Here is a 17,963-nt window from a genome sequence, read left to right as displayed (position 1 = left end):
CTTTCCTGTCTAGTGCAAGGGGGCTGGACCTGATGATCTCACAAGGTCCCTTCCAGCCCTTACAATCTATGAATGTCCAGATTTTTATTTACATTGTTGTTTTTATTAGATTTTCATTAATGGAATAGATATCAGCATGGAGATGCTGATTTTTTACAGTGTGTGATAGTGGTGCCTCCCTGGGGCCGTCTATTCGTGGCCCTGCCACACCAATCCAGGACCAACCACCTTCCTGCCACGCCTTATTGTTATTTTGATTGATTGAAAGATCTTAATGAAACGGGAGACTGCCTATTTTCGGTCTCAGTGCCTTAGGCACTATCTGCGGCTCCTGTCCTCCCCTTATACTGCAGCCCAAGCCTCGCAGATGTATCCGGTGTTGTTCAGGTCTGTCCTACTGCCTGCTGTACGGACGGCCTCTGGCTTATCCCTCCACCTGTACCCTGGCCGGTGCCTTCTAGCTCATCTCAGAGTCCGCGCCCCTACCGGCGCCCTCTAGCCTGTCCCACACTGCCCGCTCCAGGCCTTCTCGCCCATGCCAACTCTGGGGCTCCTCACTGCCCCCTAACTCCGGAGGTCCTCCCTGGCCCCCTTCCTTTGGCTCTGGGCTCTTCACTGCCCCCCGGCTCCGGGGCTCTTCGCTGCCCCCCTAGCTCCAGTGCTTGTCACTGCCCTCCTAGCTCCAGGGCTGGGCCAATGCGCCCCAAACAAAGCTGCACCCCCTCCAGTGCCAGGAGACCCCATGCTATCGTGGAGCTCCTATGAGGCCTCCTCCAACCCCTTATAGCCTCACCCGGTCCTCCGCTGAAACACAAAACACAAAACGCAAAGCCCCCGGGCTACAACATAAAAGCTAGACTGTTCTGGTCAAAATACAAATCTCTCCCTACCAGAGACAGAGAGAGAGACAACGCATCAACCCCCAGCAGGAACCAGGGGATGTTCCAACCATCAGAGTTCTCCCCTTTGTTCTGGCTGAGTTCCTCCTCCCTCGGCTGCCAGAGGGGAACTACCCTCCTGGCCTTCTGCCTGAGCTTAAGAAGGGCTAAGCTCCGCCCCTTCCTGGCTCTAGGTTTCCCTGGTTGCTAGGGCAACCAGCACCTGTGCAGTCCTGGTGACTGGCAGCTGCGCTTCCCCCTTCCCGCCACTAGGGGTCTCTCCCGAGCCGTTTCTGCTCAGTCGCAGGGCACCTGAGAGCTCTGCGACACTGTGAAAACCCTTATTTTTATTTTTTCTAAAAGATTTTTAAGGTTTCCAACAAATGCTCAGGCTCTATGTTCACTGATTCTCCTTTGGAATCTATTCAACAACTACAATTTAACCAAAAGACCTTGATACCTACTTTTCACACACTGTGCCCTGACTTTTTAAAATTGCATTGTCACAGAGAAATGCAGCTGTCATGGTGGTTCAGAAATCAAGATTTGCTCTCTCGTGATTGATCTATAAACTCAGCCTTCTTGACTTTAAGGAAATAGCCTCGGAGGCACATAGAAATAAATTTATGTCCTATGAAAGAACATTGCACAAGGCTTCCTTCACCTCCCTGTTTCTCAGAGCATAAATGAAAGGATTTAGCAATGGTGTCACAATAGTGTTCAGGATGGTGAGTATTTTGGTCTGTTCCAATGAACTCCGGGCAGACGGCTTGACAAAAAGAAAAATAGTCGAGCCATACCATATAATCACAACAGAAAGGTGGGAAGAACAAGTGGAAAAGGCTTTCTGTTGTCCTTTGGCCGATGGGATTCTCAGTATGGTAGAGATGATATAGATGTATGAAAGTAGAGTAATCACACATGAGCCAAGGATGACAATCACTGCGATGATGAAAGCTGCTGTCTCAACAATGTGTGTGTCTGTGCAAGACAGGATTATCCAGGAATCTATATTGCACCAGAAATTGTTAATGATATTAGGACCACAGAAGGACAACTTGCTAATTAGAAATGCTATTATTGAGATAACCAGGAAACCACCCACCCAACATGCAATGGCCAACTGAGTAGATACGGTGTTGTTCATAATAGAGCTATAGCGCAATGGGTGGCAAATGGCCAAATAGCGATCATAGGCCATGACAGCCAAGAGGAAATGTTCTGTGCAGCCAAAGGAAAACATAAAGTACATCTGCAGGAGGCAGCCATGAAAGGAGATAGTCCTGCTTTTCCCCAGGAAAAGGGCAAGGGTCTTGGGAACAGAAGCCGTTGTGTACCATGTTTCTAGAAAAGAGAGGTTGCCGAGAAAAAAGTACATGGGGGTATGCAGCCGGTGGTTGGTCATCACAAGGGTTATAATAGCCATGTTTCCGGTGACTGTTAGGATGTACACAAGAAAGAAGAACATGAAGATGGAGATCTGCAAAGAGAAGGACCCAGGGAAGCCCAAGAGAATGAATTCCATCTCAGTGGTTTCATTTTGTTTTCCCATTTGGTCCTTTTACCTGATGAAACCAATACAGTAAAAAGGGAGAGATTACCAGAGATGACAAGACATTGTTTCCAGGTCAGCTAAGGGGTCATTTCTGGCAGATACCTGGCCAGAAAAATGGCATCACTCGAAAACTAGAACAAATCTATATACATGCAGGCTGGCAAAGAATGGGGGAGAGGGGCTTTTCCGATTCTTAGTATTCTATGCTGTGTTTGATGCAGCTGAATTGTTGGGACATTCATCCTGGAAGCCTGAGGACCTAGGTTTTAGGCCCCGTCATGTAGAGAATAGTGGATTTTGGTTTCTCTGACTTCCAAATTGTAGTCTAAGCACAAATCCAGCATTACTACACACCTTTTCTGGCCCACTGTTTGAAAGTAAGTCACAAACATAATAATTAAAGAAAAAAGAAAAAGGGTAGAGGGGATAATTTCTGCCTCCCTAGGAAGAAAAAAGAAAGTCTGTGTAAAAAACCTAGGCTTTTTGCCCTCAAAGTCAGCAGTCACTTTACTAAGCTGTTCACTCACTGACTTAATTTAGTGTGCTCTGGCCATCCAAGATCTTCAATATACCTTGTGCCTGTGGCTGCCCAGTGGACCAGCTTCAGAAGGAGTGCCAGCGAGACAGGGGAAAATGCCTTACCTGTGCTGTGCTGATTAGAGCTCAGCTCTAGGAAATCAGTTGAAATCCAAATTGAAGATGTTGTAATTATCTTGCACTTGCTAAGTGCTATAGGTGGCCATGTTCGCATGTGTTTAATGTTTATGTAACAAGTGCTGGGTGGATGGGAGGCTCTGGGGCTGCAGCGTGGAAGCAGCATGCGGCTGGAATTTTCCACACGGGGTCTCTCAAGGGGAAGTCCAGGGCCTGTCAATAATGTGACAGTCGCCGCTTCGGGCCAATGAGAAAGCGCCACATGTAATTAGACCGCCCTGCATCACAGAGAGTATAAAAATCATCGCGCTGTGAACTTTGGGGTCTTTGCGCGCCCGACAGAACGTACCCTACGGATTGAATCGACACGGAGCGACCTTCGGCCTGGCCAGCCGGAGGGAAGGACGCCAGACCCGCCTGATCCCAGCGACCCTTCCCGAAGATACAACACCAGTGTGAGTGGGTGCTCACTGGTGCACCCAGCATAGTTGATTTTGTTTTGTTTAACCCTTATTAATAAAATTAAGCCTGACCTTTAAAGCGAGCGTGATCTGCGTAAGCCCGACTATCAAAAGATCCTGTCCACATGGCGTCACGAACAGGATGGTCGGCTGCAAATCATGACAGGGATGATCAGTCCCACTGTCAGGCATGTCCTTGGGCGTCCGGCTGCAGGCAACTTGTGGATGCTGATGAACTTTGGCGCCATCTGCAATTTCATCAGGCTCCCAGCCACACCGATAATGACGGGACCCAAGTATTTTGGGAAGACCCCAGGAGACCTTGGGAAGCCTGTCTTATAGGCCGCACTCTCGGCTGCATATTAAGAGATCCCGCAGTCGCTTTCTCTATCCCGTCGGCCCAAGGGGAGCAGGTCGCCGCAGCCAGCGAGTTCCCCCCTCCCGAATGGGATGCTACCCCCTCCCAGGACTGGGACGGTTGTGTAGAGGCAATCGCGGTGCTTGCGGGTGACAAGGGGTGCCTGCAGGGAATCGCTCCCCCCTCTCCATCTACGATCCCCGGCGGCGTCAGTCACCGGCGGCTGCACGCCCTAGCCGAAGATCTCGGGGTGTTAAAAGAAGGGAGAAAGAGGGGAAGGAAAGTTGCGTGCCTGCGTGCTTGTTGTGAAACCCTCGTAGCCACCCTCAACCGCTTGAATGATCACGAAGTGGCGGTTCTAACTATGAGCCGCGCCAGCAAAGATGGCGCCTGTCAGCAGCGGCCGAGCGGCGGAGACACGCCAGAGCCCCCGCCCACTGCTCCGCCCACCGTACCACCCCCACCACCATATTTGGGAGACAAGGCACCACCTCCACCGGTGACGTCACTATACCTGCCACTTCTTGAAGGACGGGGCAAGACTCGTCCTCCTCCAGCCCCTCCTCCAGCCCCTCCTTCAACTCCTCCTCCAGCTCTTCCTCCGTCAGTGCCCAACTCCGTGCCAACCCCTCCACTTCAGGTTTATCCTATTGAAATTGTGAAGACCCGTCAGGACAACGACGGCAACATTATCACCGAGCGAACTACTAGAGACCGTGTTCGTGGTGAAATGAATGAACTCATAAGCAGGACATCCCACCAAAGCGATGAGACGCCAACCCAGTGGCTAGGACGCCTGGTTTTGGAATGCGGTCATGAAACGCTCAGCCATCGCGAGGCTGTAGTTCTGACCACACATGGAAGTTACAGCTTAGGACTTCTACCCGGATCTAATGTCCTAGAAATTGCACGTACTCCGTGGCCTATTTCGCTTCCCGCTCTAGTGGCAAGAGCCATTAACGAGAAGTCACATCGAGCGCACGAGGGGGCCCAGCCGATACACGCTCTGCATTCACAGCCGTTTGCTAATGCATTGGCTGGCGCAGTGTATCTCCCTATCCCGAAGAGACGTTCCACGATTGATGCCAGCATATCTGTTCTCACCCGAGCAGGAAACAAGGGCGATAACGACGATAGCGATGATGATGACGGGGACGAACATCACTCCAGTGATGACATACCTACCTCTTCCAGGCCACCGGATTCCACATCCACCGGACCAGAGGCATCATCCAATCGACCAACACAACAGCCTCGTCGTGGTTATGACCCGTGGCCTCAGCGGCATTGCAAGGACCCTCTCCAACTTCAGATTTCCCCAGCAATTTTACAAGCCGTGATTGACATCTATGCAGATAATCCAGAGCTCGCAGAGCTTCAAGTTAGCTCTCTTCATCATCAGCCCATTGCAGCGTTGTACCGGTTCCAGCACAGACAACGACAACGACAGCATGAGCACGGAGCACCAAAACACCCCGCACAAGCCCTGTTAGCCAAAATCACCAACTTCGTCCGTGAAGCTCCACGTCGGTATCCCGAACGTACCCTGGAGGAACGCGCCCGTTTTCGGTTCCTCCTAAATCACGCTGGCATAAGAAAGGAAATGCTTCGTCACCTAGATGAGGAGACTCAGAGACAGTTAGCGGTTAAGCTTGGCTTCCAGTTCACCCCCAAGCCAAAAAACTAGTATGGGCGGACACTGATACTGCGGATTCAAGCGCCCGCCGGTGCAGTGATATTAGTGATCCTCCGCAGCCACAAGACATCCCCAACTTGGAAAAGCCTCCTTACCAAGTGCTTAACAATGCTACCTTGGATTCTCGCCCCTACGCAGTCGTACCAGTTGTCCACCCCATCACGAGACAGCAACTGCCAATTCGTTTCTTGTTACTGGTGCAGAGATTACCGTTATCGATCCTGCCACCACCCCCCATACTCCCACTCGACGTACCATTCATGTTGCTGGCTTTAATGCTACCTCTACAGTCCCACTAGTTAAGGTACGTCTCGGTAATCCAATAATAACCGTAGTCGCCGCATTGGGACATCTCAATCTGCTCGGCGTATCGGAATTACGAGCACTGCACATGAAAGATCTCGTGTGCAGCGCCCTCCCAGTCACTGGGAATGTATCCCGCCTGCCACCTCCGTTCACACCGCGACTGAAAGACCCGACAGCCCCTCCGTGGCGGTTCACCCCTATCCGTACCAAACCTCATCTGATCCCATCTTTGCTTGCTCTCCTCGATAGCCTTAGGGCGGAAGGAAAAATCGAACCGGTGCAGTACAGCCATTACGTATCCCCTGGCTGGGGAATCCCTAAACCGAAAAATCCCTCTGAAGCTCGCTTGGTTGTTGACTACCGTCAGGCCAATAAACGCTCAGACTTGGTCCAGCTTGTCCCAGTTGTAACATTACCGGACCTCCAGGTGGAGCTCTTACAGGCCATGACCCAAAGCTCTTGCACTGCTACCACCATTGACCTGTCAAATATGTTCTTTACCCTTCCTCTTTTTGATCCTGCGGGAGTCCTGTGTATGGGTATCCAAGGCCGCATATTCCGTTGGAGAGTTTGCCCTCAGGGATATTGTAACTCACCTGCGCTTGCTACGGCCACCATGAATCAATCCCTTCAGCGTTTTCCCAACTCCCATTGCAACGTGAAATTCTTCAACTATGTAGATGACATCTTGGTCATGGGGACTCCACCAGAACTCGTTAAACGTGTCACCGCCGACCTCGTCAACCACCTACAGGAGGAAGGATGGGACATCAACATTGCCAAGTCTCAGTTGGAACCCTCCTCCAGCTGTGTATTTCTGGGTACTCAATACACTCCTCAGGGTCGCGTCGCATCACCAACTGCAGTGCCTACCCCGCCATGGGATATAGCCTCTGATACAGGTCCTACAGCGAAGCAAGCCCAACGATTTTTAGGCAGCATCAATTGGCTCCGCCATCACGTTGCGCCCGAACACCTCGGTACACTTGCGACATTGCAGCGTCGATTGCGAAAGAGGACGACAAGTCATCAACCCTGGACACGGCGGGATAATCGCCGGGTCCACGACCTTATCCAAGCCGCCACTACCACACCCCTAGTGCCATATAGCCCAACGACACCGCTTCGTGTTACCGTCGGTTGGACTCCTACACATCTTTGGGTCACAGCGCACACCTCTAACGGCCCGGCAACATTTCTTAACCGGACCCTCCATAAGGAGCAACATCGTTATGGACACCTGGGCAAATTATTGCTCTGCCTATGTTTAGCGTCTGAACATCATCTTCACCACAGCATTCACGACCTCTACGGCCCCGGTGCCGCCCTACTTACACACCTCAATCCTACACGAATTCCAGGAGACTTCCATGGGGCTCCTTCCACCTGGCATACGCTGGTCACACACACCCAATACGATTGGGCTGCATGGACATGTCATGACAGTGCCACCGTTACCCCGACTGTCTCTTCCCGTCCTATCTTGTACGGGACTTCGCTTTCAGGAAACGTGGCCAGTGATGGTACGTCGCAATTCAGTGGTGGGTTTGCTTGGAAGTGTTCACTATGTGCTGCCAGCCACATAGAATGGGCGAACCCCAACTGGCACGACACACCAGACACACCCCTTACACATCAAGCACAGGAGCTCGAGCTGCGAGGAGCCATCGGCGCACTTAAACATATCGCTATCACACATGATCAGCCGTTCACAACAGTGGTCCTTGTCCTGGATTCTCACTGGGTCTGTGATGTCCTTACAGGAGTAGCCGAACCAGAACGTTTTCGTTCCCAATGGGATGACATCTTTCAAGTACTTCACTGCATGAATCATCTCCCGATGAGCCAACATACTAATTCTCACGTGCCGGACACCGACCCATTGCATCAGGCTGTTGATGACTGGTTAGCTCTAGGTCCAAAGCCAGCATCACCTGATTGTATGAATGACATTATTCATCCAGCCGCCGAAGTACATAGGTCGCCAAAACCGGTCTGCGATCCGTACCTTAAATGGCTTCATGACTTATGGGGCCATCCCAGCTCAGACACCACCATGCGGCGTTATCGTAATGTAGGCGGCTGGCAATATACCACCCGTAATGGCCTACCCACACCACGCGATTGGCGACGTGTGCTTCAAGCCTGCCACCAATGTGCCCAGATTAAACCTTTTAGAAAGAAATTTTTCCAGGGAGCTTACAACACCGAACAACATCAACCTGGCGCATTTTGGCAGGTTGACCTAATGGGCCCACTTCCCAATGCGCGCCAGCATCCTAAGGCGCTTGTTGTTGTCAACCTCGGTTCCCGTATGGTCGGTGCAATTCCCATGACTAGAACCGACGGGCCTCGGTGCGCTCAAGCTCTGTTGCACCAATTTTCTCAATGGCAGACTCCACGAGAAATACAATCTGATGGTGGGCCACCTTTCAACAGTCACCATATTCACAATTTTCTCATGACGCATAATATTCGTCATCACATACACCTACCATATCATCCCCAGTCTAATGGCGTCGTGGAGCGCGCCATTGGAGAATTAAAGCGTAAACTCTTATTGGAACTGAGACAAACCGACTTCAAGGGATGGTTGAAAGTACTTTCGCAAACCCTGCTCAACCTCAACAGTGGAAAACACCTCTGGGCCATAGGGCCTCTTCAGACTCGAGAGGGATGGGACCCAGACTTTAAACCTGGGGACCCTGTATGGGTTGCCTTCCCAACCTCGACTCCCACCAAGTATCCACCCACATTTCCTGGCGTGGTCGTTGAACCCACACCTTTGGCCCATACCTACAAGCTCCGTTTAACTGACCCAGTCAGCGATCGTGAGCATTTAGTACATTTCAACTGGTTAAAGCCTCGCAGTGTTTTGTTAAGTTAACAACTGTTTGTTTTCTAAGTCAGGTAACTTCTCGCAATGTCCACCTGTCGACAGGACGAGGAGGCCGCTACCGAACCTCTCGTCTGCCCACCCATTACGCTGCCACCGCGAGACCCACGGGCCCTCCCCCTGTCATTTGTGGGGCTATGGGTGAGGCTTGTAGGGAAACCAAGGGGATCAGGAGCAACTGCCCCCACATCAGGACCGAGTGTAATCCCACGCCGACGTCGGAAGCTATGGTTACTGTTTTTGATCTATTTCTTGTTGTTAACCAATGTCATTGTAATGCTTTCCTTTACAAAATGCGCGAAGCGAGGTTTAGATTTATCCCCATTACCCGCTGCGGATAACTTATTCCTCCGCACCTCACGGGAGTGGATGTTACTTACTGGACACACCTCAGGCTCGGTTTGTGCCCATGCACCTACCTCAGCTGCAGATAGCCCTTTTCGTATAGCTGTTATCCCTGTTAATTACACGGAGTTATTTTTGAGTTTTACACGTAATTCTTCCGGTATAGTCATTTTCCATATCACTTGAACGTTTGTTGTACATCTGTTATGTTTATTGCACATCACAAGCACTTTCCCCAGACAAATGTTAACCCTCAAGAAATGAGGCGAAGCGCATTGTAGAGCTAGTTCAGTAGCCAAGTTCCATTTCTGTTTAACTAGTTATACTTACTTTGAACTGAACTAGACATGTTAAGGTTCCTGTTCAACTGCGCTTTGAGTGTTTGGGCCGTTGCCCCATTTTCCCTCTAAGGTTTAGAGTGTGTTAAGTAACGGAAGCAACTCCAATGTTCACAGCTGTTTGACGTTCCTTTTGTTATCTTATTATTGTAGTAGTTCGTTTACCAATTTGTTGTAAGCCACCTGGCTCACATGGCCAGGGGGGCATGTTGTAATTATCTTGCACTTGCTAAGTGCTATAGGTGGCCATGTTCGCATGTGTTTAATGTTTATGTAACAAGTGCTGGGTGGATGGGAGGCTCTGGGGCTGCAGCGTGGAAGCAGCATGCGGCTGGAATTTTCCGCACGGGGTCTCTCAAGGGGAAGTCCAGGGCCTGTCAATAATGTGACAGTCGCCGCTTCGGGCCAATGAGAAAGCGCCACATGTAATTAGACCGCCCTGCATCACAGAGAGTATAAAAATCATCGCGCTGTGAACTTTGGGGTCTTTGCGCGCCCGACGGAACGTACCCTACGGATTGAATCGACACGGAGCGACCTTCGGCCTGGCCAGCCGGAGGGAAGGACGCCAGACCCGCCTGATCCCAGCGACCCTTCCCGGAGATACAACACCAGTGTGAGCGGGTGCTCACTGGTGCACCCAGCATAGTTGATTTTGTTTTGTTTAACCCTTATTAATAAAATTAAGCCTGACCTTTAAAGCGAGCGTGATCTGTGTAAGCCCGACTATTAAAAGATCCTGACCACAGAAGACTCTGCTAGGTGTCATTTCACTGTTTTTAGATTATGATCTTATGACAGTATTACAAAACGCATTACATTTAGCATGTAGAATTAATTGAAGCATGGGACATAGTTTGCCAGCACTCTCTTTGCTCTTTTGAATTCCTATGGACAATAGAAATGACAATTTTTTATTCTTTTTCCCCTCTATAATTCTTCACTTGGAAGTCTGACTAGTTATCAAGAGCAAGTAAGAGGAGGGAGAGGGGAATGATTTACATCCTCACTTCCTAAAATGATCTCTAACTTGGTTAAAACTGATACATTGCATCTAAAATCATGCACTATAATGAACTAAGCAAGGACTTTTCTGGGACAAGAAGCCCTTTAGAAAAACGCAGGGTTATATTACGAATGCATTTACTCTGGTATAAACAGACATTACAGCATAGCCTGGGAAGAAAACCAATATCTTAGAGAACGTATTTACATTTGGATAGGTTTGCTGAGCAGTAGTAACATCTTGAACTTGAAAAGTACTTGATTTGAGAAAAATTATGTAAGGAGCTGATCTGCCAGATTTAATTGTGAGTAGATAACATTCTTTTTAAATAAAGTATTTGATTCATAAATATCCTAAACTTTAAATTAGACAGAAGTCTTGGGCTCTAGACATAGTTAATATCATACTACTGCTTTTCTTACATAGTAAAAAAAAAAAGATAGGACAAATTAAATTCTCTCTCTCTCTCGCTCTTTCCATGTGTTTCTCTCTGTATTTATGCACTGTTTGATAAAACAAGGACAGGATGGTATTCAATTCAATTCAAAGTTAGAATATTCAAAACAAACAACAAATCTTCACCCGTGGTATTATTACACTGCAGGAACCCATTAAGTCCAAGAATGTAGTAACACCCACAAAATAGACAGCTATATATGGTTAGCAGGAAGAACCAGGTGATGCATAAAGATAACACACATTTTGTGAAAGGGATATTGAAATACATGCTTCGGGGTCCAACTGGCATCTATTTAGTAGAGATCTGGGATCAGTTCTAACGCCAAGAGGAGGAACAGACTACCGCACTGCAGGGCTCTCATATTTTCTGTTGGAGCTTCTCTCCATTGCTATGACCATATGAACAGCACAAAACTGACCTTGGGTCTGGCTTAATATGACAGCACTTCTTCCTGCTCTCCCTTTCTTCCCTGCCTACCCTTCACCTCTATTTCCTCTTCTCTCTCTCACTCTCTAATTAGTATCGTGTCTTTTTCTATTGTTTACAGTCTGCAGTCATTCTCTCTTTGTCTCTCTCTTTTTCAAGCTAATATAGTCTCCATCAAGCAAAACACCAGTGTTGAGGGAAGATTGGGTTATCTCATTGCTTCTGTAGTTTCCCTGGGGCTTCAGTCTCTGAAGAACTTCCCAGGAATGCTGAAAATGGACACAGCGGGGTTTCTTGGGAAGCCAGTGGAAGAGGTTGAAGTGCTAGTCTAAGGAACAATGATTTATGCTCCCCTCTGGCAGTTCTGCCAAGTTACACATCAAACTTCACATATTTAGCTCATGCTGAAATTCTGATAATTTTTAAATTTTTTTCTCTGTCCCTTTCCCTCCCCTCCCCTCCCCCAAATTCTACCTAAAACCCATGGAATTGAACAAAAAAAATTGGATGGACCTCAGTTCGCCTGCTTCATGTCTTTGAGCTCTCAGAGGAGCAATTCCCATCAGGCTAACACCCATTATTAACAGGCGCTATCATGAGTAGAGGTTGTCAAATATTACATAGTATTTGTGATGCAAATTACTGTTAAGTTTCATCCTATTTGTACAATTTTCCTCCGATTTTTGGTAAATTAGCACAAGACACACACAGGGTACATTTGACCAGAACCTGAGTTTTATTTCTTTTTGTGGGTCATTAAATTAAATAAGTTTATTACATTCAAAATGATTTGTTTTAAATCAGCGGTCACCAACCAGTTGATCACAATTGACTGGTGGATCCCAGAGTCTCTTCAAGTTGATCCTGGACTGGGGGGTGGGGCTGAGCATGCATGTGAGCGGGGACGGAGAGCACACAGCCAATTCAAGTCAATCCTGGGCTTGGGGAGCTGAGAGTGCACAGCAGGTCATTTTATGGGAGAGGGAAGGGGCAGAGGCCTGCGGGGCACATGCAGTGGGGCTCAGGGTGCAAAGTCCAGCCCACAGCTGCAGCTGCCTCCGCCGTGAACAGGTCAGGGGGCAACTTGTCTCCCCCGCAAAATGCGGGGCAGCACCAATGGATTCAGGTAAGGAGTGGCGGCAAGGCATGCACAGCCAGGGCAGGGTTGGGGATGGAGTCATGAATGCCTTATCGGGGTGGGGAGAACAGCCTGGGAGGGCATAGGCAGGGCACGTGCCCCTGGATCTACATGTGGAGCGGAGCAGAGCAGGGCAGGGGCAGGGGCAGGGGCAGGGGCTGCGGCATGGTTTGTTGATCCTAGTTTCACGCTGTCTTCAGCATCCTGTCCCACCACAAACCTAGTTCAAAGCCCTGTGTAGGAGATCAGCCAATCTGTAAGAGAACAGACACTTACCTTTTGAAGAGAGATGTAGACCATCATATCCCAGCATGGGTGACTAGTGCCTCTTGAGTCAGGGGGGGCATGTGCCCACCCTGACACCTGTCAGCGACCAGAGGGGGGGGATCCCCAGGGCAGCCAGTGACACTGACTGGGGGGGTGTCCCCCTGTGGCTGATCGTGCTCACCAGAAAGAAGCCATGCTGCTTCTGGAAGTTCTGCAGCCACTTCCGGAAGTAGCATGGCCACTGTTGCTGGCAGCCCCACTCCCCAGCTGGCACTCGCGGGGGGGGACACTGGTGTTCCTGCCTGCCAGCCTGCCCACCAGCTCAACAGGAAGCACCACAACTCTCAGTGTGCATGTGCACCCCTGTGCACCCCCTATGCATCATCACTGCATCCCAGTATGCCCCTTTCATGGACGTGCGGATTGTGGTTGAAACATGCGTGATGGCACCAACTCCCATGCAGCTGCTGCGATGCTGGCTGCAACCGCTGACCAGGAGAGTCTGCATACCTTCAAGTGAGCCGGCCCTGACAACCTACGCCCCAGGGTACTCAAGGAGCTGGTGAGCATCATAGCCCAGCCTCTGGCATGGATCTTTGAAAACTCCTGGTGCTCTGGTGTAGCGCCCGAAGACTGGAAGAAGATGCTCTGGTGAAATGCCTGATGATTGGAAGAAGGCCAATGTGGTGCTGATCTTCAAGAAAGGGAAGAAAGTGGATCCAGCAAACTATAGTCCCATCAACCTGACTTCTATCCCAGGGAAGTTTATTAATGGACTTGCCGACACCAACATCCTGAGGGATAGCTAGCACGGGTTTGTTGCGGGTAGGTCTTGCTTGACCAATCTCATTTCCTTCTACGACCAGGTGACCTATCACCTGGACAAGGGAGAAGAGATTGATGTCATATATCTTGACTTCAAAAAAGCCTTCAATCTGATATCCCATGATCACCTCTTGGCGAAACTGGCTAATTGTGGCCTTGGGTCCACCACGATCCGGGACCGGGACTTCCTCGCTGTGATGCCAGAAGGACTCGAGGGAAACACCTCCAGACCTCAGGTTGGGGAGGGCCAGGTTAGAGAGCTTCTGGAGGGGCTGGACGTGTTCAAGTCAGCGGGTCCAGAAGCTCTCCACTCCAGGGTGTTGAGGGAGCTAGCTGGCGTAATTGCAGGGCCCTTGGCACGGCTTTACGAGCACTCATGGTGCTCGCGTCAGGTGCCAGATGACTAGAAGATAACTAATGTGGTCCCCATCCTCAAAAAAGGGAAGAGAGAGGACCCAGGCACCTACAGGCCCATCAGTCTTACCTCAATCCTTGGGAAACTCTTTGAGAAGATCCTCAAGGAGCACATCTGTGATGAGTCAGCTTCAGGGATGATACTCAAGGGCAACCAGCACGTTTTCATCAGGGGCAGGTCATGTCAGACCAACCTGATTGCCTTTTATGATCAGGTCACAAAGGCAATGGATGCAGGTGTCACCGTGGACGTAATCTTTCTAGACTTCGGCAAGGCCTTTGACACCATCTCCCACCCCATCCTCATTAAAAAACTAGGTGACTGTGGCATTGATGCCTACACAGTCAGATGGATTGCAGATTGGCTCAAGGGTCGTACTCAGAGAGTGGTGGTGGACGGGTCATATTCGACCTGGGGGGAAGTAGGCAGCAGAGTCCCCCAGGGCTCGGTCCTGGGGCCTGCGCTGTTCAATTTCTTCATCAGCGATTTGGACGGGGTGAAATGCAACCTGTTTAAATTCACTGATGATACCAAAATTTGGGTTGAGGTGAACATGCTAGAAGGGAGGGAAAGACTGCAACAAGACCTGGATAGGTTACAGGGGTGGGCTGACTTAAACAGGATGCGTTTCAATACTGACAAGTGCAGGGTGCTGCACTTAGGCAGTACAAACCAGCAGCACACGTATAGAATGGAAAACTCCTTTCTTGAGAGCACGGAAACAGGAAGGGATCTTGGAGTCATTATTGACTCCAAGATGAACATGGGCTGTCAATGCGAGGTCACGGTTGGCAGGGCTAACCGCACCTTGTCGTGCATCCACAGGTGCATCTCAGGTAGGGCCAGGGAGGTGATCCTCCCCCTCTATGCGACACTGGTCAGGCCACAGCTGGAGTACTGCGTCCAGTTCTGTGCGCCCCATTTCAGGAGGGATGTGGACAACATTGAAAGGGTCCAGAGGAAGCCACCCGCATGATCCGGGCACTACAGGGCAGACCCTACATTGAAAGACTGCGGGACCTGAACGTGTTCAGCCTTCACAAGAGAAGGCTGAGGGGGGACCTGGTGACTGTCTATAAACTCACTAGGGGGGACCAGAAAGGTTTAGGGGAGACACTGTTTCCTCGAGCGCCCCCTGGTATGACAAGGAACAATGGACACAAATAATTAGAGAGTAGATTTAGATTAGACGTCCGCAAGAACTACTTCACGGTCAGGGCGGCTAGGGTCTGAAACCAACTTCCTAGGGAAGTGGTGCTGGCTCCTACCCTGGGGATCTTTAAAAAGAGGCTTGATGACTACCTGGCTGGACTCATTTGAGACCAGTCTTTTCTCCTGCCCAGGTGGGGGGTCGGACTTGAAGATCTACAAGGTCCCTTGGACCCGACTTCTTTGATTCTGTGATCCACGGGCTGGGAAATTGGCTTCGTGATCGGACCCAGAGGGTGGTAATTGACGGAAGTCAATTGTGATGGTGCCCTGTGACTGGTGGGGTCCCCCAAGGCTCTGTGCTTGGACCCATATTGTTCAACATCTTCATTAATGATGTGGACATTGGAGTCAGAAGCGGACTGGCCAAGTTCACTGATGACACCAAACTCTGGGACAAAGCATCCACACCTGAAGACAGGCAGGCGATCCAGGGACTAGAACCTGATGCTGTTTAACACTGAAAAATGCAAGGCTTTCCACCTTGCGAGGCAAAACCCGCAGCATCCTTATAGGCTCAGCAGTGCTACGCTGGCTAGCACTATGGAAGAAAGAGACTTGGGGGTCATCACTGACCACAAGATGAACATGAGCCTGCAATGTGATGCTGCAGCTAGTAAAGCGACCAAAACGCTGGCGTGCATCCATAGATGCTTCTCAAGCAAATCCCGGGATGTCATTCTCCCCTTGTAGTCGGCCTTAGTAAGACCGCAGCTGGAGTACTGCATCCAGTTGTGAGCTCCACAATTCAAAAGGGATGTGGAGAAGCTTGAGAGAGTCCAGAGAAGAGCCATGCACATGATCAGAGGTCAGGAAAACAAACCTTATGACAACAGGCTGAGAGCCATGGGGCTTTTTAGCCTGGCAAAGTGCAGGCTCAGGGGTGATCTAGTGGCCACCTATAAGTTTATCAGGGGTGACCACCAGGATCTGGGGATGACGAGGTTGAACGGTTATAAACTACTACAAGACCGTTTCAGGCTGGACATAAGGAAGAATTTCTTTACTGTCCAAGCCCCCAAGGTCTGGAACAGCCTGCCATCGGAGGTGGTTCAAGCACCTACATTGAACACCTTCAAGAGTAAATTGGATGCTTATCTTGCTGGGTTCATATGACCCCAGCTGACTTCCTCCTCCTCGGGCGGGGGGCTGGACTCAACGATCTTCTGAGGTCCTTCCAGCCCTAATGTCTATGAAATCTATGAAAAGTGCAGGCTCAGGGGTGATCTGCTGGCCAGCTATAAGTTCATCGGGGTGCTTACCAGGATCTGGGGGAACGTCTCTTCAACAGAGCACCCCAAGGTCGAATGGTCACAAACTCCTCCATGACTGTTTCAGGCAGGATGTAAGGAAGAATTTCTTTACTGTCTGAGCCCCCAAGGTTTGGAATAGACTGCTGCCGAAGGTGGTTCAAGCACCTACTTTGAACACCTTCAAGAGTAAACTGGATGTTTATCTTGCTGGGATCCTATGATCCCTGTTGACTTCCTGCCCCTGGGGCAGGACTCGATGAACTTCTGAGGTCCCTTACAGCCCTAATGTCTATGAAATCTATAAAATCTATGAAACACAGAGCACTACACCCCTGCCTTTTCTCCCTACTCCATCTCATCTATACAACCTATAGCCCTCAATGTCCACTACAATGCAGGCAAGAAAGCCAGTCAGTGAAAATGGAAATGGAGGCGTTATGGGATGAGGGACAGGCTGGGGTGCGGGGGCCACTTTTCAGAGCCAGGCCTATAAACTTCACTTCTTCAGCCTCCTAGGTACAGACACTCATGGATTCAATATACACAGTGGAAATCTGACGCACTGCAACCTGCCGGACACCTGACTTCCCAGGTATCGCTGCACTTTTGTTTGTGCTGCTACATCCCCCTTCCTACCTCCGCCACCCCAGCCTGTCCCTCAACCCCTGGTGCCTCCCATTTCCATTTTCACTGACTGGCTTTCTTGCCTGCATTGCATGCCAGGCCAGCCTCTGGTTTCTTTACTTTTCCATTCCTCCAGGACCAAGAGACACACCAACTGCAGGTGCTCCCTCAGCCTGACAAAGGGTTTTTCAACCTGAAAGTTTCCTAAGATATATTTCTGTTCATGTCCATGCGTTTCTGTACCTAGGAAGCTTGCTCGCTAGGGAAGCACATATGCCTTGGGTCTATGGCATATTGGATGCAGCAGGATGGGAAAGGGAGCACTGCAGGGCAATGCCACCTGATAACAGAGGCAGCAAGACCTCCTCAGCCAGATCTCATATCTCCCTCCAGTTCAGAAATATTGACCGAGACATTGCTTCCCCTTCCCCAACTGCTTTAGCGCAGGGCTCCTCTGCCTTGCACACATCCAAGGCCCTCTCTCCATCCTTGAGAGTCTTCCCCAGAAGGTTCCCATGGGAGTCTGCTCTTCTCAGTAGGAGGCACCTCCAGTGCAACCGGAGGAGCTCTTGTGTTCAGGTGCTGTTCAAGTCAAAGGCATGCCTGGGAAAAGCAGTGCAGAAGATAGCAAGGGGGTTTTCTAGATTCTTGGCATTCTGGTTTCAGAGAGAGCAATGAAGTGAACTTATAGCAGAGAGAGCTCTGTTTTTTCCCCTATCACAATCCAGCTGAGGACAGCAAGATTCCTTTCCCTAGTAGCCATATTGACCCCAAAACCCTGCAAACCAAAGTCATAGATTTTGGGGGCCATCTTTTCTACTTGGAGCTGGATAGTTCCTCACCACCAACTTTT

At 50.0% G+C, this 17,963-nt stretch overlaps 1 protein-coding gene across 1 annotated transcript; it reads right to left on the bottom strand.

Annotated features, from left to right (window-relative positions):
• Positions 1-1,509: 1,509 nt before the first annotated feature.
• On the bottom strand, positions 1,510-5,762 carry LOC149861581 (olfactory receptor 6F1-like). Its single transcript, XM_090053775.1, has 2 exons — positions 5,746-5,762; positions 1,510-2,422 (listed from the first exon to the last, which is right to left on the bottom strand). The coding sequence occupies exons 1-2, from the start codon at positions 5,760-5,762 to the stop codon at positions 1,510-1,512; spliced, it is 930 nt and encodes a 309-aa protein (XP_089909901.1).
• Between the last annotated feature and the right edge of the window lie 12,201 nt (positions 5,763-17,963).

Source organism: Crocodylus siamensis, chromosome 6 (genome assembly GCF_052110815.1).
Source record: "Crocodylus siamensis isolate JL-2025a chromosome 6, ASM5211081v1, whole genome shotgun sequence".
In the NCBI taxonomy this organism is placed as follows: domain Eukaryota; kingdom Metazoa; phylum Chordata; order Crocodylia; family Crocodylidae; genus Crocodylus; species Crocodylus siamensis.
This window is presented reverse-complemented; position numbering and strand designations above follow the sequence as displayed.